The sequence below is a fragment of the Sminthopsis crassicaudata genome, chromosome 6, assembly GCF_048593235.1.
Source record: "Sminthopsis crassicaudata isolate SCR6 chromosome 6, ASM4859323v1, whole genome shotgun sequence".
Lineage (NCBI taxonomy): Eukaryota > Metazoa > Chordata > Mammalia > Dasyuromorphia > Dasyuridae > Sminthopsis > Sminthopsis crassicaudata.
The window spans coordinates 50,661,988-50,684,087 of NC_133622.1; the positions used below are offsets into that span (position 1 = coordinate 50,661,988).

At 30.6% G+C, this 22,100-nt stretch overlaps 1 protein-coding gene across 11 annotated transcripts in view; it reads right to left on the reverse strand.

Moving 5' to 3' along the window:
* Window positions 1-9,694: 9,694 nt before the first annotated feature.
* The window catches only part of EPHA5 (EPH receptor A5), a 471,809-nt gene continuing 459,403 nt past the window's right edge, over window positions 9,695-22,100 (reverse strand). For all 11 annotated transcript variants that reach the window (XM_074272342.1, XM_074272341.1, XM_074272344.1 and 8 more), the window contains one exon: window positions 9,695-14,523. In XM_074272342.1, coding sequence (XP_074128443.1) covers window positions 14,418-14,523 — 106 coding nt within the window. In that variant the 3' untranslated portion in view covers window positions 9,695-14,417. The remainder of the gene's footprint in view (window positions 14,524-22,100) is intronic.

The following is a 22,100-nucleotide window of genomic DNA, read 5'->3' on the forward strand; positions in this document are numbered from 1 at the left end:
AAAATATTATGTTCTTTAGGCCTATTGCACTGTTAGCAATTAGACACAAAGAAGTGGTTATGTCAGAAGGTAATAAAAAAAACAAAACAAAACAAAACAAAACCCTCCAAAAAAAACAAAAACAGCCATGGTAAGCCATGATTCATTATCAAGAAAGCTAAATAGAGTTTCTCTTCTTTTCCTTCACATATATATTCATGTGGTTTCCCCCCATTTTAAGATGGCCCTCAATGTAGTTTTTGACAATTTTCTCCAGCTGTTTAAAGGCATATACTTTTCAGCTATTGTATCTTGAGACTATCTATCTATCTATCTATAGCTATTTCCAGCTATTGTATCCTGAGACTAATCAGGTACCACTGTTTGCATTGTGTGATAGGATGATTTTTACCAAAGAACTTCCACCCTATCTCCCCATACATTAGGTTCTTTCCTTTAAAAATGAAAAACTTGTTCCTCAGACTTGATTAGCCCAGTCACTAAAAATCAATCTATTCCTCTTTTTTACCATCTTGATAGCTCCTGAAGGTTAGCTTCCTGTTCACTTAAAAGAATAAAATATTCTAGTGCAGTTGAGGCTCTTAAGTATTGTTAGAGGTCAGAGTACCAAGTGAATCATCACACATGGCCTGTTCCCTGGTCATTTTCCATGTAGTATTAGAAGACTCTGTTGAATATCCTTTCTTTCTTTTTTATTCAATAGTTTTATTTTTCCAAATACACATAAAAATAGGTTTCAAAATTCATTTTCGTACAACTTTGCACCCCAATGTGTCTTCCTCCCTTCCTTACTTTCCCTCTCCACCACAGAAAGAAATCTGATATAGATTAAATATGTATAATCCTTTAAAACATATTTCCATGAATATCCTTTTTATACTATGATTAATTCATCTTATTTTGTTAGCTGTTGACTGACTTATGAGAACCTTATTTAGTCCTAACATCAATCCTGAACTAAGAGGAGGCAGATATAAGTCAGCTACAACCCTAGACTCTTGTATACCTCTTCTATTAAAGAGAAATTTCTCAAGGATTTACCATCATAATAAGAGTAATATTTCTAGAGGATATTCTTAATTGGCCTAGCAATTCATTGTCATAGTTCTGATTGAAGTATATCTCCCTTCTTTGCAGGCAACTTTATCTAATAAAATAGATGCTTTCTCTCTCCTCCCCCCCCCCCCCAGTAATAAAAGAATAGGAACACAACCCCAACTTGACATTTATATGTAGCTTAAATGCCCTTAGTTTTGAATAGTAAATTGGTTCATTTGTGCCTACTATTATTTGATTGTATATATCGACATGTCATTATTGGAATGTAAACTCCATGAGGTAAGAAAAGTGTCTTTGTCTGAAAATGATATGTGCTGTATGCCAAATGCAATTCCAGGAACATATTGGGAACTCAATAACTGGCTTTTGACTGTTGTAAATTGATGTCTTACATTTTATCAGAAACTTAATTCCCATGAATTAGTAAAAATTGATCCTAGAACTTGAGATTAAGAATTTAGACAAAGATACCCTATTAAATTTACTCTTTTAAAAATGAAAAAAAAATCATTTTTAAAAGAGTAAATGTATGTTATATGTATACATATAGTTATATGATAGGTATATATGTCATATATATGCATATATGTGATATTGGTATATATATGTGTATGTATAGATATATATATATATGTATAAATTTAGAAATGTAAATTGTTAACAAAATCTCAAATTTGTGGAGTATTTTCTTGTATTTGCCTCACCAAAAACCTAAATATGTTCTTTTGGATTTTTTAATTTAAATAATTTTTGGAGACCACTAGGTGATGAAGTAGAAAGTCTAGATTTGAAATAAGGAAGAATAGAATTTGGATTTAATCTCAAACACTAAACAGTTGTGTGATACTGGGCAAATCATTTAAACTCTGCCTCAGTTTTCCCATCTCAAAAGATTGGGATCATAATAAAAACTCTGCGTGTGTGTGTATGTGTTTGTGTGTGTGTGTGTGTGTGTGTGTGTGTGTGTGTGTGTTCGTGTGTGAAAGGAGTTCACAGATGTAAAATCACTTGTAAACTTTAAAAGATCACATAAAAGATAGCCATTATTACTAACTCTACTCCTACAAAAAATAACAACCTATTTCCCATCCTATCACCAAAAAAAGTCCTATTCATTTTTAGCTACATATTTTTGAAAGCAAACTAAATGTCAAAAGTCAAACAAGTATGAATTCTAAACAGTTTTTCCAGATACATGCTAAAGAGAACACATTAAGTAAGATGTAGGCAATAATGCTATATATGCCATAATTCAAGAGAGGTAATGGATTCAAGGTGTAGCAAGATAGTTTTTTAGACATGAAAAGTATTGGAATTTGTTTTGTATACTTATGCATATTATTGGAAGGGGTGTTTTTTTTTTGGGGGGATGGACATCTATATAGTTGTATAGAAGAAATATACAAAGTAGATGTCATATAACACTAGAAAGTTAGGTACTATTAGTCAGAGGATTAGGAAAGATTTCTAACAGAAGGGAAAGTGAAGAAAAGAAAAAATAAATCAAAAGAGTCAAATCTTTATCTCCTATAAACAATTGACATCAAACAGTCTAATAGGAGAGGAGATACTATGCATCATTTCCTAAAATAAATATTAACATTAAAATTATAAATTACACTTATTCAAAGGAATTTAGGAAAGGGGACTTTCAGCATTGATGATAATTTAATAAAGAAGTACATGAGACAATTGGGGGGAAATGGGAGGGTAGAATTAGTGGCATAGAATGCTGAATGCACTACCATTTGCACTCATTGTTTTGTGTAGACTGCTTTTTTATTACAGGGAAAGTCTATTTGATTTTAAGGTTTGCAGCATGTTACATCTAGAAATCATTTTATTGTTAAAATATAGAACTTAAAAAAACATATTGGGAGAAAAAAGTAATTCCTATCTGATGTGATTGATTTTCCAGAAATTAATTAAAACATTATAGTCTTAGACAGTTTCTTAATTCACTATGAACAATTTTCCAATGAGAACAACCATTCAAAATTGGAATGGATCACTTTTAGAAGGGAGCTTCCTGTCATTGGAATTATTCAGGCAGTAGTTAAGTAAACAGTCTCTGGAGACATATTTTCTGTACAAGGAAGAAGGGAGACTAGATGACCTCTAAGGTCTTTTCCAATTCTAATAGTCTAAGATGTTATTAGTTTAATATGCCCCACAAAATGTTCTAACATGATTTTATTAGTTTAATATGTCCTACTAAAAGGTTCTATTTTTTAAAGGTTCTATTATGATTTTATTAGATTCATATGCCTCTACTAACGTGTTATTTTGATGTCTCATCATGCTGTAGAGGTGACCCCAGTTTCTTGAAGGCTAAGCCTGGAAGGGCTCACTGAGCTTGAAAGACTTTGAGTGCCTGTGGGGTGACCTAGTGTATACCTTTCATCCCAGCAGGCCTGGTTGAATTCAAAGAGAGTTATCATGAAAAAGTTGGCCATCAGGTGATCATAACTTTGTTCAGCCACAGTATCTAATGAAAATAATCTTCTAAAGCATAGAGTATCACATCTACACTGGTAAAAGGAGACTCTATAGCATGAAGCCAGAGATTCCTCTGTAAACATTTTAATCACACATATTTGTTCACTATTGATCTCCACAAAATGTATTCCTATTTCAGGAAAAGCAAAGACTCTAAGGAACGACATCCTAACATCTTGCATTCTTGTTGTATACTTAATAATTATGCTTTTGAATATTTGAGAAGAATGCCTTTACCAACTTAGTCAGATTTGGGAAAACTGATGGTTGTGTAGATGAAAAATGAGACATGAATGGGAAGTGTAAGGAAGATACATGTGGATTTTAAAGCAAAAATCAAAAGTTTTAGAGGTCTTTTATTGTGCATTCTAAAATAATGAAGTTACATATCACATTCTAAGAGATGAAAATATAGCAACAGAAGAAACTTTAGAATATCTTTAGAATTTTTGGTCATCAGCAATTTGTTTCTCAAACTAAAAGCATGATGTATTTCGTAGTTGTGGCATCATACATATTTGACAAATGTGGATTTTAATATCTATAATGAGATTGAAAGGGAATGGTATAATTGTATTAGAAGCTTTGTTATGTAGCAGAGCAAATTACCTCTTTTGAAGACTTAGGAGTAATGAACAAAAGTTATGGGAAGGTAGAATGATAATTAAAATGATTAAAAAAAAACTACTAACAATTAGAGACATTCTACAATTGCATGGTCGGGCACAACTGGAAGTCAATTTTCCATCTTGAGAAGTCTTTGAAAAGAGGTTTGTGATGAATTCTTAAGACAACTTCAGGAAGAGGTTGATCGTTTTGTGAAGGGTTTGCTTATATGATCTCTGAAGTCTGTTCCAACTCTGTTACTCTATGATTATTTTTGATGTGGACCGTATGATTTGTTTTGTATTTGGAGTGTGCAGTTGCTAGCTTGTTCTGAAACAGGATCAATATTATGATTTTAAATATGTTTAAATAAAAATGTACTTGCTTAGGAAAGGGATTAAGCCTACTATTACATTTTTCCATTTTAGGGAAAGTATTTTTGGAGGGACACTGTTCCCAAAGTCCTGAGTCAATGTCAGATGGTAAAGATGGGATTGAGTTTTATTAATGTGATGCCTGATATCTGAAGAATGGCAGGTGAAATATCTCCAAAGCTGCCAAGAAAATGAAGGCACACTTCCCAGGTTGATTAAAAAATGGCACAGAAGTTTTGTCATTTTCCTAACGATCTTCTTGGGAGCATTTGAAAAATTCTGAGAGATTTTGATTCAATTTGGGAAAGGGGGCAAATTCGGTTATTCTAGTACAGTATTTGAAGTTATTCTATCTGAATATAGTCCATTACTATCCCCTCATTTCCTTTAGGACTAAATATATATTTTTTTGTTTGGCATATATAATTTTTTACAACCTGAAGGTTTTTTATTTTGTTTTGTTTTGTTTTGTTTTGTTTTGTTTTACCGATTCCAGCATACTACACTTATACATTAATATTCTCCCTTCATGAAGTTCTTGAAATAAATGTCATATAAATAAATGAATTAAGGAAAGGGGGAAAGCAGTTAAGCAATTAATGTGCACCAGGACTTTAAGCATTAGAAATACAAATATAGCAACTTTTGGCTTTCAAGATTTTTTTTTTTTCCCTAATGGGAGAAAAGACATAATAGTGAGCTAAAATATAGTTAGGTGTGTGGGATGGGGAGAATTATACATGAAAACCTGGCTTAGAAATAGCTAGGAAATAATGAGGATGCCTAGGTCAGGATAAGATAAGGCAAAAACTCAGGTATCAGAATCCAGGGCTCTAAGATAGTTTCTCAGCTTATAATGTGAACATATGAGCCTTCTCACTGTTTATTAAGCATATTACTTTGAAATCTGATTTCTACGAGTTTGAACTAACTTTTCTTTAGGAAAGCCATGTTCACCCTCTTTTTCTCACCATCCTGAAATCTTGGGTTCAAAACACAACTCAAGTTCATTTTTTTTTTTTTGTCTATGTTCTTTATTAATCTCCTCTCTAACATTATCTTCTGTTTGCTTTGTATAATCCTTCAATAAACTAGATAGTTCATTAAAACTTCAGTGCTTTGAAGGAAGGACCTTTCATTTGTGTATTTATATCTTCAATAATTATTACAGAGCTTAACATATAATAGATGGTTACATTTTTAAAAATCTTATCCTTTCTCTCTCTGTCTCTCTGTCTTTGTTTCTGTCTGTCTGTCTCTATTTCTCTCTGGTAAATGCAAACATAAACTACACATGGCCTTCTTAACGATTGAATGAATTTTGAAGTTTAACTAAAGTGAAATAGAACTTACAATAGTGTATTTACAGGGTTTTTACTAAAATGGCAACACCCTAAAAAACAATCAGTTTCCGCATTGGTATCACAATAGTTAGTTTGAAGTGTCACCTCAAAAGACAAAAGAAGTATCACTTCATCAGTTAATTTATAACTGGAATAAAAAGGGGATCAAGATCTGGAAGAAATGTGGGCAGAGAGTCTTCTTATTTCATAGGGTAGGTGCTTATTGACAAAAGAGTGAGTTGTATCTGGGATAAAAAGAATATATATGAGGTCACTAGTAGAATAAATCACTACCCTTTGAATAATTTCAGCTTTAGCCAACTCATAACAAGTTACCATGAACCCCAAATCAAATCCTATTGTGACTTGATTTCAAACAAATTACTTCAGATTATGTTTAATATGCTCGTTATTGAAAAACTAGATGTTACTCTAATATAATGTCTTACTTTATGGCTGCAAAAAGGGAGACTTATAGATATATTAAGTATCTTGGTCAAAGTCAAAGCTAATTAATATCAGATCAGAACTTCCATCCATCTAGCACTTTACAATTTATAAAATACTTTCCCCATATCCATCATGCAAATTATGAGGTATAAATATTGTTATTTTAATTTTATATTTTTTCTCAAGGTAAAAAGGGGTTGAGAGAGCTTGAGAAGTTTGTCTGGGTTTGTCCACAGTTTGTAGGGTTCTGATGCAGGATTCAAATACATTTCTGACTCCCAATCCAGAGCTTTTCCCACTATGAGAGGACTCTGCATGAGGTAAAACTGCACCCCATAAAAGCAAACAAATGCCATTCCATTAATAAAAGCAATCCCTCCAGTGAAATAGATTGCAAACTTTTTACACTATTACTAAAAAGCTTAATGAGTTATCACAACAGAAACTATTATACTTGTGGGTGGGGTATTAATTTCATGATGAACTTTTTGGAACTTAGGCTGTTCCTTAGATGACAGACATTTCATTATACTTGAAGCCATTTTAGTTTAGTAAGACTTTCAGAACCAGTGCTAATAAACAATAACCAATAAACTTTTCTAAATAAGAATCACAGAATTAGGAAACTCAAAGATAAGAAGGTTCTTAGCAACCAGTTAAGTGAAAATCTTTTTGTTGTTTTTTGCTTGTTTCAATAAAGATATCAAAGGCTAGAGAGATGAAATGATTCACTTGTCTAAGACCACACAATAAAAGGCAATCAAACTTTATTAATATTTGTAGTTGAAATCTGACTAAAACTGTCAGAATTGGGTTATTCTGTTTGTTGTGTACAAATACATGAATTATTCTGTTTATTGTATATAAATCAATGTTTTTGTTGTTGCTAAGAAAATAAATTGAAATAATTAAAAATAAGTGAAAATATTTTGAGAACTATAAGAAAGGCTGAAACATTTCCATTTCTTGCTCATCCACTAATATGGAATATATTGTAAGAATTACAAAATTTTAGGGCTAGAAAGAAACTTAAAGAATGAACTGTCCCCAACTGATAAATGGTCAAAGTCTATGAATGATTTTCAGATGAAGAAATTAAAGCTATCTATAGTCATATGAAAAAATGTTCTAAATCACTATTAATTAGGTAAATGTAAATTAAAACAGCTCTGAAGTATCACCTCAGATCTCTCAGATTAGCTAATAGGAAAAGATATATTGAAAAAGGTGTAGGAAAATTGGGACACTAATGTATTGTTGGTGGAATTGAGAAATTATGCAACCATTCTGGAACTATGTCCAAAGGGCTATCAAACTATGTATAATCTTTGATGCAGAAGTGCCATTATTAGGTCTGTATGTCAGTTAATCATAGAATAGAGAAAAGGACCCACGTGTGCAAAATTGTTTGAAGCAGCAATTTGTGGTGGCAAAGAATTGGAATATGAGTAGATGTACATCGATTGGGGAATGGCTGTGTAAGTTATAGAATATGAAAATAATGGACTATAGAAAGTGAGGAACAGGCTGATATTAGAAAGACCTGGAAAGATTTACTTGAATTGATGCTGAGTGAAAAAGCAGAACCAGGAAAACATTATACAAAGCAACAACAAGATTGTACAATAATCAACTATGACAGACTTGGTTCTTCTCAGCAGTTTAGTGATACAAGGCAATCCCAAAATGCTTTGGATGGAAAATGGCATCCACATCTAGAGAAAGAATGTAAATCAATACATGCTATGTTCATTTTTACTTTCTTTTTCTTCTGATTTTTTCCTCATGGTTTTCCCCTTTTTTTCTCTCCTAACATGATTCATTAGTATATTTAATAAAAATGAACGGAAATATATAACCAAAAATGTTTTTTTCTATGTAACTGGAGGAAATAAAAATTTAAAAAATAAAATGAATTACTTATTAACTTTTACCATCCTTTTATTATCTATTGGGTTTGTATTTTTTTTTAATTATGAAATATGTTTTCACTTTCTTTGTGACCTAATCTGTATAATGAAAATAATCCTAGATTCAGAATCAGAAATCCAATCCAGGAACTCTAATCACTGCTCTTCTATAATTATATAATATAAATATAGAATTACAATATCCTATATATAACAATAAATAATTCTTGAATGACTTTGAGCATGTAATTTTATACCTCTTTGTCATAGTTCATCCTTAAAATAAAGGGTAGGAGTGAGAGAAAAATGGAAAAATAATTTATATAACATCTACTTTGAGCCAGACACTATGCTAAGTGCTTTATAAATAATATCTTATTTGATTCTCTTGACAGCCTTGTGAGGCAGATGCCGTTATCATTCCCATTTTATAAGTGAGGAAACTAAGAGGAACAAGAGTGACCAGAGTTACACAGCTAGTGAATATCTGACATTAGATTTGAACCCATCTTCCTGTCTATAAGCCTAGCACATCACCCACTGCAACACCTAGAAGCCTCTATAAGGGGATAGATTAGATAATATCTTTGTTACTTTCTACCCCTCAGATTCTATGATTTTATTATTTTAATTCTCAATCAACTGCTAAAGACAAAGTTTCATTAAGTAGTCCCCTAATTATGATCATCCCCTATTTAATGAACCTAGAAAACTATCATAATATTTTCAAATGGAAATTGTTAAAATTCTGAATAGCAACAATAATAACCAATTGCATTTGTAGGGGTAAAAAGAACGAATTCATTTTTTAATCTATTTGTAAAGCAAGCTCATGTATTTTACCATTCATAAAAAAGTCATACCTACTAGTCCTATTGCATATAAAAGCCACTTTTTCCTATTTTGTACAGAAAGAATCCATTAAAATAAATGACAATCAATTCCTCTATACCCATCTCTTACCCCTTTCATTAGCTATATCTGTCCCTGGAATAAGGGTTCTACCCTACCTATGGTTCATCTGGCCAAGGTATTTTGGGAATTTTTGTTCCAACTTCCTTAAAGATCATTTCAGGAGCAATCACTAATGAATAATTAACTTTCATTATATAGACAAGTGGCCAACAAAGTGCATGTTAGACTCCAAAATTAAATTATTGAATTATTGTAACATGGACTGTGATATCAATGCTATTCCCTGACAACAAAAATTAGACATTTGGAGTGATCTACCATGAAGAATCACAAATATGTTCCTGGAGAATAATGTATATTGAATTTCAAAGCAATCAAGTTGATAAATGAATTGTGTTATTCTGTAGATAATCAATCTTACATAGTTATAAAATAAAAACGGAATGAATATAACCTAAATAATTAAAATGGGGATTAAAGCAAGCCACTCTTTGTAAACAATTTCAAGCATGTTTTTGCATCAACCATGACAATTGGATTTAACTGTATTCAAAGTTTTTTATTTTATGAAAAAATAGAAAATTTTATATCTTACACTACAAAAACATGTACACAAACAAAATGCACACAGAGCATCAAATTAAAAAAAGAAATAAATACAGCAATTACTATATCTATTCTTTCTACAAGTTAAATTCTCAGGCAAAGAACTGAGCTTTACTATTGGCTACCACAAACTATGAAAATGTGGACTGAGTCACTTTTTACCTGCATGGCACCAGTGGATATTGATGAAAATATTAATCAAAGACTGAGACTAAATATACTCTGAAGCTGCTATTCATGTAATTCACATACTTGTTAAAGACTAATTGTAAAATTATAGCAGTCTAAAGATTCATAATCTCTTGACCACTGGAACTTCTACAGGTTTTTTTTAAACATATAAATATATATATATATTAAATGCTGAATTAATACTAATTTGCTTGTTACCTTAATTTTCCCTCTTGTAATATTTGGAAGGATTAAATACTTTTGCATCTGATGGTTGTCAATCAGCCCTTTTGTCTTCAGATAGCAATAATAGATGTTATCCTTAGAAGGGTCATTTTTAAGGAGATGTTCTCTTATTTAGATGAATAAGAATGTCATAAAAATAATTTTATTATCTATCAAATGCTTTGATACATTGCCATAGCAGCAAAATATGCTGGACAAAATAATCCAGCTGGACTATAGAATTGGACTCAAGAAATCTAATATAAATGAAAACGAAACAAATGGCTTTGACTTATTCCAGTTATAACCTCTAAGTAAAGCTAACATTTTAATTCTCATTATTTTACATCATCATTATCTTACTGTACATGAATTTATTTTATTTTTAGATTAGCTGTCTGCCAAAGATGACAGAAAAGACTGCAAACTATAGTGCTTAGCTTTCTCTTTTTTCCCTGTTTAGTATGAACAAATGAGCTCAATTAACTATGTAATAATATTAAAATTACTTAGCAAATGACTACTTCCTGATGTTAAACTTATTTTACTTTCTATGAACTAAATTGGGATATATCCAAAAATGCCTTGAAAGGCAAATTTCTCTTTCTCTGCTTTTTATGTCCCACATCAGTTGAATGGCATTATTATGTCTTTTTTGGTAATGTTTCCTCTCAGATTAAGATACAGCATAGATTTTTTAAATTTTTTTAATTTTACTTGCTATGTAAGTGATCAAATGAAACTCAAGGGTTTTTGCTTATTTCTTTTGTTTTCTAATGCTGCTATATTCAGAAGAGTTGTACAATTTATTTACATGGATTTAAGGGCAGTAAAGCCATGTTCTTTTGTCTAGTAGTTTATTCTTTCTAATAGCTGCAGTTATTAAGGCTGGCTTACCCTAGGTTTTAAAATTCTATTGGAAATGTGATTTCTACAACATTGCCTAACTTCCAGAACACTTTTATATAGATACATATTTGATTTCAATGTACAGTAAGCAAGGACAAGGTACTTTACAGAAATACAAACATATAAAAAAATCAGAAACAAAAAAGAAATAAACCCTTATATTTTATATATACATTGTCATGCTTTACCATTCAAGAAAAGGAGCAACCCAGATAGGTCATAGTACAATTGAGCCAAAGATAGAACTCAAAATCAAGCTCTGATTGATAAAACTAGTAATTGTGACACTTCAACAGATATTGGTGAGCTATTGTCTCCTCCCCGTGGTGATTACTTTACAAGGTCCAGCAGTTAGGAAGATACAAATACCCAAAAGATATTTCCACTGACAGCTCTAATAATGTTATTTATTATTTGACAAATCTCCTTTATGTGCTAAAACTATCTTGTCTCAATTTTATTTGTGATGTCCTGGTGCCTGACAAAATGAAACAATAAGATGAGGAATCACACAATCAAGATTTGTCAAACCTTCTCCTGGTCTTCCTGCCTCACTGAATTTCATGAAAGCTGCCCATCCAACTCTTTTCCTTTATCCATTTCTCACATTTATAGATAAGCTTGGCACCTTTCCAATTGGTGTTATGTCCAGGGGTGAACAAATATGTTAGCAAGGCATTTGTTCTTACTTTTATGACTTCATTAGATTTATGATGAAAACCTCTTTTTCTCATTTTCAGCCAAATTGACAATATTTTAAAAAATCTGTGCAAAGATGGCTTCTCAGGATGGACTTAGTATTTATGTGAACATTTTAAAACCCTCATAAAGACTTCCTGCTATGAAAACTAGTTCAAATGAATATCAAGAATTTACAAGTAGGAAATATTTTGGGTGACTATGTGTACATATGTTTATGTGATATGAGCTATATAAATACACATATTATGCATATATATTCATATAACCTTATATGTTAGGTTATATTTTAGAATCTTAGAAATTTTCTTTAAATCATAAAGTTAATTCTCAGTTTCATTTTGGAAATTATTCTCTGCATCTGAAGGACTTGTGTGGTTGACCTACCATTAAAAGGATTATATTAAGGACCATAAAATGATCAAATATTTTAACAGCAATTTGATTTTTCTCAATTGCTACTTTTCTCACTCAGATTCAATTTTAAACAAATCCAAAAAAAAATCAGAATTTTTATTATGTTTAACAATAAATTGTCCAAATCGCATATCTTAATTGAAATGGGTAAAGCACAACAATATTTTTTTTACTATGGCTTATTGATATTATTTCAAGGGGAAAATAATTAACTTTTTAACAGGTTCCTTAAATATCCAGGAATATAAATAAAGCAAAATTTATATATGGAAAGATCATGAAGTTAACTCTTGATCATTAAATTTATTGTCAACCATTAGCAAATTTTTTAAAACCTCAGGTTTTCCTCCTTTTTCCTCCTGTCAAATGGCCATGTTACACTAACTAGTAAGATGGAAAGGAAAAAAAAATGTCAATTATTTCTATTTTTCTCTTGGTATCCAAATTAGGAAAGAAACTAAATATTATAAAGAAATGAAATCCTATATTCTCTCTGTATTCTAGTCTAGTATTGTTTGCAATATATGATCTAGAGTTGGTTATATCTAAGCTTTACTTTGTCCTCCTTACATGTATAGACTAATCCTAGTAATTATATGACACAAATTAACAAATTACAATGTATAATTTTTAGGTAGGCTAGCTTGCATGATCACACTTCCAAAGATTTTCTGGACCATCATGCATTATTTTGGACCTATTATTGCCAGTCATCACTAGATAGGGTTTTCTGGATTTATACATTTGACATTTTCTTCTTGCCTTTTGAAGTAACACTGATATTTTTAAAAACAAAATTAAGTATTTTCATGTATACAACTGCTACAGAACTCCATTCCCCAAAGCATCATTATCACATAACAGAATCAGAGTTGGAGTTATGATATGAATAACCAATTATCTGCAAATACAATTTTTGGAAGACTTAGGTCAGAGGAAATCCTGGAGCAAAATATATGTTAGTTGTCATCTCAGTGCTGCCTTTACATCAAAATTACTATGGCAGAGCCACAATGGCACTGCTTACAAAGGATTAACACTTAGGGGTAAATGCTTAGTGCTGTGCCCATGGATTTAACAACATTAATGGGAACTCGCACAGTTAAATCCCTCTACATCCCACTGACAATGTGCCCTTTGGTGTCAACTTTGCCTGACAAGATATTTTCAGTGATTCCAAAAGGTGAAATTTCTTATGGTGGAGCAAGATTAATGGCTAGAAGAACTGCATTGTCACAGATATCACAAAGTGTTTTTTAAAAAGCCAAAGGGGATTTAATCTTATAGACATTTTCTGTTAGTGGATAGAGAGATTTAATGCCATTTGGACACATGGAGAGGGGGGGGGAAGACATGTTTCATTTTCAGTTGTACTCTTCCTTCTCTTATATGCATTCTAAATGTCTAAAACTTGTTCATCTATGTTGCTAGAATCAAAACAATGGAAAAATACAAGCAGAGTATAACATACACAGAACCCCCACTATTCCTCTACATCCCCAACCCAAATGTGTACTGGATATGTAGCAAACTGTACATAATATACAGACATTTTCAGTAATAATATCTAGAAGAGCAAACTAAACTCAATTTTATAACAGAAAAATAAATATACACCCTGTATTGTATTTGCATTAATCAAGCAATATGTTTATACACTAGTCTCTATAACTTAATGCTGTGTAACAGCATTTTAAATTTATAAAATGAGATATCTATTAAGAAAAAATCTAATCATATTGCTCTTCAATACACTTTTGTAGACAATTAAGACTCGAAGTAAACTTCAGTAAACTGCAGCTTTTGTTGGCCCACAAATGGCTACAAAATCATTTCCATTCAAGTAAGTCATTGGAAGTATTAACATGTGCTGCCATTATTCAGGATATAAAGGTGCTTCATATATATTCATATTCCATGTACAAAGTGTTGTGGGAAGGATTTTGTTTTTGCAGAAGCATAAGAAAATGGTTAACCTAAACACAGTATTTCCACTTCTTTGTTTCATGCATTTTGTATGTTTTTACTTCATGAAAAATGAAAAATGAAGACAGAAGAAAGCAAAAGAGATTTTCATCAAATACTGGTCACAGATTTTGTGGAATCAATGTTTTTTTTTTTTTTTTTTTTTTTTTTTTTTTTTCTTTTTCCTGTTTCTTTGCATCAAAATCAATCTCATGGCTAGTTTACAAAGTGCAGAATTTATCACTTGAGGAAGTGACGTCAAAACAGAATTATAATGGCACCATCCCATTTACCAGCTGGACCTTCATTTCTTGAAGGCTGTTCATTATCTTCTTCTGGTGACCGACAAGAGTCACTCCCAGTCGCCTCAAATCCCTGCATGAAGAAAGCACATATTGGGTGGATATATTTATTCAATTCGTTGTATACCTCAATATTTCACACTGTTTTTTTTTTTTTTTTTTTTCTTCACTGTGAAAGCGGCAAACATATTATGCAGAAACAGATTGTAGTCACAATGTTAAACTCTGGAGATCAAATTTTCAAAACTGTGCCCAGAAAAATACTTAGACACATATTATTTAGGTAATAATAATAATTAAAAAAAAACATATGTACTTCAAACATTCTCTAGTAATTGAACATGAAATCTTGCAAACAGACATAAATTTAAGAGGGCATAAGCTGCACATAGTAATTTAAAAATTGTGGCTCTAAAAAAGGACATTTTTACTCAAAGAAATTAGAAAGCATCATTTTTCTTATCTGGATAAAAAGCTGAAGATCTAATTCCATGTTTATATTTATACATTTATTCAATTCTATATTTACCTTAATGTTTAACACTAGTTTTCCACTGACAAAAGTGCACTGATAGACTTCTTTCAATATAGACATTTAATAAAAGTCATGAAGTCTCATTATGATTATGATTACATTACATTCAAAATATTATCAAAAAGTTCATTTTTACACAGAAAATGAAATAGGAATATTTTCTTCCTTTATCAAATAACAATTGAAATATGTAGGTATTAAAAGCATTATGAAGATTACAAGAAAAAGGAAAGTTTTTCATCTAAGAGGGTTTTTTAAATAATCAATTATAATTATTAATATATAATAATTAAATTATATATATATATAATAAACTACAATAATTAAAAGCACAGTAGAAATATTCATTTTATCAAATCAAATTAGCACAATATGAATGGAATTAGAAATCAGAACCCATAATTCTTGCAGATTATATTACAGGACAATCATTAATTTGATTGCTATTAGAGAATGATTATCATTCCTCAACAGAGCAAATAACATGTGAATTGGGAATTTTAAATAATTTGTCACTTTAAAAATCCTATAACCGTATGAAATTCTTGGACAATGCTCTTATTATTTTCATGATTACTATGTGAAGTAAGGAAAATAAATCAAGGAAATGTTCTGGCACGTTTTCTGTTACTCTCATAATTATTTTTATTTTGTCAGTTGTATGTAAAGCTAGCATTCCATTTTGAATGAAATAATAATAAAGGCAGACTAGATGTTGACAATTTTAAAAGTGTGAAATACCATAGCTTAAATTTTTTATAAAAGATCAGAAAAGAACAAAAAGTACATTATGAAATTGGCTTCGTATTAATATAAGCAGATGTCATAAATAGTGATATTCAAAGGTATTTAATTTTATTCTATTTCCCTTAATACATGGGTATAGGAAGTGTCTATTATAAGTTGCAAAAAAAGGGACCAATTTATCAGTAGGAATGAAAAGTCATTGATCTCTCTGATGAATTTTTACTAGGTAATGGAGGATAATTTTAAAATTATCTGTATTTATACTTACTAGGATCCAGAAATAAAGGTCATAATACTAGATTTAGAAAATAAAATGTCTCTAGTCCTCTTTCTCTTTCCCCAAAAAAGACTTTTTAAAATTCCATTTGTAAACAAAGTAGATGAATTACTCTACATAAATAATATGTAGAGTATCATGATATATTGAAAGTTAGTTGAAGACTTCTTTTTCATTTTAATTCTAACATCAACAAGTTGTGTGCTTATTTCCCTTTAAAAGGAGAGAAATTGGGGGATTTTGAGGTTCTTTTCATCACTCCTACTATAATGCTGGAACTTATATGATACAGTAAGTAGAGTGCTGTGCCTGGAATGAGAAAGAATTTGTCAGTTCAAATCTAGCCTCAGACTCTTGACTAGCGAATGTGATCTTCAGCAAGTCATTTAACCCCATTTATCTCAGTTTCTTTATCTATAAAATGATCTGAAGAAGAAAATGGTAAATGACTCTTAGTATCTTTAACTTGGAAACCCCAAATTGGGTCAAGAAAAGTCTAAATGACTATACAATTCCAGTAATGCTATGAAACATCACTCTCTTTACCTATATATTATATAGATACTATATAACATCAATTATTTTGAAAATAAGATAAAACAAGACTTCTTCCTTTGCCTATGAAGTTGGCTACAAAGTCTCAGATTTATGAGATTTTTAAATTGAATACTAACTTTCCTTCCTTTTGAATCTAGGAGATATATATATAAAAGTTGTTTACGAATCAAGGCTCAACTTATGAGAATATAAATTTTGTTTGGTTTATGTAAAAGTTATGTCTAACACGGGTACATGAACCTCGGAGGAAAAAAGGTAATTTTTAAAAGCTCCATGGCTCATTATTCTGAAAACAATCTAGCATTACAATAATCTTGTACATTTTATCTCATAGCTTACATTATGTGTTAGACTATAAATTCTGAGAGTTATATAATTGCCAATGGTAAAAGTAATTCCACTGATGCCATATTTTATGGAGATATAAAATTATGATAATGTTAATAATAACAATACAACTAATAGCTGAAAGTTACATAGTACTTAATATATTACAAATTCCTATAAATACATTGATTTATATACTCCTCACAACAGCCCTGTGAGGTAGGGAGTACACGTATTTTTAAGCCCATTTTCTTGACAAAGAAACAGAAATTTAAAAAGGTATACATACACAAAGGCACTTAGTAACCCAAAATAAACAGTTTAATATTTATTCTAAAGTACTTAAGTGTTTTTTTTTTTAAATAGAACTGTATGCCTACATTACTGAATTAGCCAAATGAAAACTTATGTCCAGTAACGAGTTTGTCTTTTATTTTACCTTTATAGAATTGACTGTCTTAGATAAAGATACACTTACTTCCTGTGGTCTATCTAAACATAGACTTACTTTCCCTAAAGGGAATTAAATTCAATTCTGCAAAGTATTTGAACTTTCAAGAAATTTTCACATTTTGAAGCGAACCTAATCCTTATTAACTTTCTATGAATAATGGCTGCAGATCTAGCTTCCTTGCTTATGGAGAAGTAGATTCACTCTTCAAACCATATTAAACATTCAGGTTTTATTTAAGAGGCATTTCTTTCCTTCCTTTCTTCCTTCCTTCCTTCCTTCCTTCCTTCCTTCCTTCCTTCCTTCCTTCCTTCCTTCCTTCCTTCCTTCCTTCCTTCCTTCCTTCCTTCCTTCCTTCCTTCCTTCCTTCCTTCCTTCCTTTCTTCTTTCCTTCCTTCCTTCCTTCTTTCCTTCCTTCCTTTCTTCTTTCCTTCCTTCCTTCCTTCTTTCCTTCCTTCCTTCCTTCCTTCCTTCTTTCCTTCCTTCTTTCCTTCCTTCTTTCCTTCCTTCTTTCCTTCCTTCTTTCCTTCCTTCTTTCCTTCCTTCCTTCTTTTTCCTTTCCTTCATTTTCTTTCCATACATGACAGCTTTTTAAAATAATATATACTATTTTGGTTCTATGCACCACTGAGATACATAAAGAAATGATACAAGTACATTTCCATAGATATACATTTTATGAATATAAAGAGGTTAGTGAATTATATTACTTCATTTTCTCACATCTAGGACAGAAATTTGTTTAATTGTTCTGTAGTCTCCAACTGTTTGCTATATATAGCCTATCCTATGTGAAAAAAAGTGAAAAAAGTACTAAACTGTTTTTAAAATATTTGCATCATAATTAAATAATATCTATGGATAATAGCACAATGTGCAAATATTAAAATATAATGGAAATGGAATACATTATATATAATTAATAATTCTTATCATTTTTATATTAAAGTTTGTTGAAAATCATTTTTATCTTCTTATGATGATATACTGGAAACTTGAAACAACTTTAACAGAGGATGTGCCCTTAAATATATCTATATGTATTCAGGTAATAAGAGTGTTCCATGAAATAGTTCTCTTTTAATTATATTACCTTTATGCATGGTGCTATTTCTGTCTTCATATTTTTCTCATTTTATGATTCATAATTTTCTTCCTAAATTATTCCATAACTGAGTAAATAAATAGCAATAAAAATGAAATGCAAAATAATTCAAACTTTGATTTTGAGGATTAAATCACTGGCATAGGTATCACTTGAAAAGTTTTTGAGTAAATGCTTTTACATTAGGAGCCCAAGTATGTTTTTTTTTTTTTTTTTTTTAATGGACTTTATTGTACTAAACAGCAGCACATAATATATAGCTACAGAAAATTGTAAGTATGTCTTGTTTCAGTTCATCCATAATCATCAGGCTACTTCAATTTCTACCATATACCCCATGTAATCTTAAGTAACACTCAAGGCCAATTATAATGAATACAAGAATTATAATAGAGGCTTATGGATCCAAATATGAAAGTAGCATTGTTATATAATATATAATTTGAGCTCAACTGACAATACATGATAAGTTTGGAAAGAGCTATGTATATGATAAATTGCCACTGGATGGGATTAAATTCCCCCAAAATATCTCATTATTTTCTACAATATTTTTTAGCTCATACCAGTCAAAAATGGGTTGATTTTTAAGTCTTTAAGCATTCAGAGTAGGGAAAAACAGAACAAAAAAGTTAAATTCATTTTTCTATCAACTATTAGTTATCCAGAACTGACATAAACAGTTTGTAGATTATCCATAGCTCTTACTTGCATTTCTCCCTTCTGTTTTACACAACTCATCACTTCTACACAGGCTTACTTATCACTTCTCACTAGTCAGAGAGTGATTAAATACATATATACAGTAAAGTTCAGTATGTCCCTTGAATCTTTCACCACAGTTACAACTTTAAATTGGATAATGCAAAATTTTCAGGTTAATTTTAAACTATGTATGGAAGCTGCGACATGAATCTTATTGTACTAGAAATCAGAGCTAGTAAATGGGGGGAGCACTTACCCCAAATTTTTGCTGATTTAGATGAGAAGTTGCTAGAGTTTCAAATCACATTTATAATGTGCAGAATACTAACTTTATATAAATATGTTAACATTGTGTCAATTTTCCCTCTGTTGTAAAAGAGCTGAAATGATTCAGATGATATATTTGGCTTTATTTTATAAAATCAAATACAGTTTAACAATAAAAATATATAACTTTAAAAACAAATTAACATATCATTATTTTATTTTCTTCATCTATACTGTTATTGTCCATGATTTATTTTAATCTACATTGACAATGGCTCCATTACCTAAATAATCAAAAGTTGACTGGGTAGGTCTGCTAGGCTATTTAGAAACCAAGGTGCTATTCTTACTTTAACTCACATTTTAGGATTCACAATTCACAATTCACATAGGCAACAAAATCCCCCTATAGAAAAGACTGCACAGGAATTGTGCATTGTAGTACAGATTACATGTTTTTGTCATTGCCATGGATGTTATTCATGTGACTACTCTTTATCTTCAAACAACAATATTTAGATTCTGAGAAGCACAGACAGCAATTTATACTGAGCAATTTACTCACTGCAAGACCTAATCCCCACCACTCCCTTTCCTCATTGTAAAGTTAGAGTATCAAGACAGATGATTTTTATGATTTCTTTCAGCTTTCAATCAATGTTATAAACAGTGATATGTTTCAAATCTAGATTCCCTCTAAAACTAGGTTTTATGCACAAGGTAACATCTTTTTCTTTTGAGTCTTTTGGCTGCCAGGGCCCTTAGCTTGCCACAATTTGATTTGGAGTATAAATATCAGATATATGTATCAAGAGATGTTATAAAGCACTCTTTAGAATTCTAGTTTGTTTTCCTCCCTGGTTTGAGAGTGTTTCAGGACACAGTGTCTTCGTTGGTTGGTTTGTGTAGCCCTTTCTTTGCTTTGAAAAATAAAATTAATATTTAATTATGACAAAGATTCACAAATCAGAGTCTTTTATTTCAAAAATCTAATGTTTAAATGTGGCAAATAAAAATTGAACAAATGAGAGTCTTTGATTTCTAAAAGCTTATTTATTCCTTTTGCTGATATCCCAATTCATTTTACCAATTGCTGGGAATTTTAGGAATATCTCACTAAATCTTTGAACTAGAACTAGCAAGACGAATGGACAAGACCTTTTTTCCCACCTGTAATATTGATTGTATGTTTAACTTATTCATCTACTTCTAGGAGTTATTTAGTACTCTATTTGTAATGATGTTCTTGGAAATAAGTGAAGAGTAAATTTGAAAAAGGGAAGTAAACAAAGTTATCCACTTTTAAGACAAATGTTTCCATATAACAATTATTTATAGTCATGTGTGGCTATCATGTCAGTATTATCAATATGAATTCCCAAGGATCTCCCAAGATCCTTCCCCAAGGTCAGATTTGACTACTATTGAGAATAGCAAATAAGCACAATTATCCAGGTCTTTAAATAGTTTTCTAAATAGTCTCAATTTTACCTTACTCTTCCATTTAGGCATCAAAAACAGAAAAAAGACAGGAAGACAATTGGGTAGATATAGCAAGAATGCAAAATATATGAAAGTCTAATCAAGAACCACTAATCAAAAAAAGATCAATTGAGGAATAAAAAATAAGAATAGAAAACATAAATTAAAATGAGAAGATGACTATGGAAAATATTAAATATCCAAATTAAGAATTTGTTTATTAAAAAAGGTATCCCCCACAGGAAGAAAAGAATAAATTAGAAACTATTGCAAGAGCATTTAATGTGAGTTCAATGATGAGAGGAGCTTTAGAAAGACCATGAATTTTAAAATATTTGAATTTGTAGCAGTTTTAATGACAAAAGGAGACATCATTTAATGCAAATATGTTTATTATACATTTACAAATAATCTGACAATGGGTAGAAGAAATACCTACAATATCATTTTAATATAAAATGACAAATAATGAATTTAATAAATTAAAATGACATTTTTACTGAAAAATTAAATAGCAATCATATAGAAATATCTTGAAATAAAAATAATCGGCAATTTTTTTCAGTTCACTATTTGCAAAATACCATTGACATAAGTCCTGTAGAGTTAGGACTAAGAGTGTATATATATTCTGTATGAGATTAGGTAGCTACTGTTTGTGTATTATAGGGAAGAGGAATTTGGAAATAGGACAAACAACTTTTAGATCCATTTAATAATGGGTTCAGAATATGAGAAATGCTGAAGATATGGATGGGGATTACATGATCTCACCCACAGTTAAGAGTGCAATATTATTAAGATTATGAGACTGGTAAGAGAATGCTTAGTGGGGAAGTGTGTGGAAGATGGAATGTGAGGCATATATAATGCTTAGGACAATTTTAGTACCCTTCTTTAACCACTTTATTTTTTCATATTGGTGATTTTAATGATATAGGGCAATTCTCTCTTCTAAGAAATGCCTCAGAGGAAGGAAGACCTTCAGATTCAAAATCTGATACATACTGGCTGTGCGAGTCTTGGCAAATAACTTAATATATCTCTCATTATCCCAGGTAACTCTTAAGATTACAAATTAAAATAATTGATAGTCTTAATTTTAAAACCTTTTCACTAATGTTATTTTAATCTAGGAATTTATAAATGAACTATCTCTTCAAAAAAAAAAGTGTTTTACAGTTAAGTTCCCATTA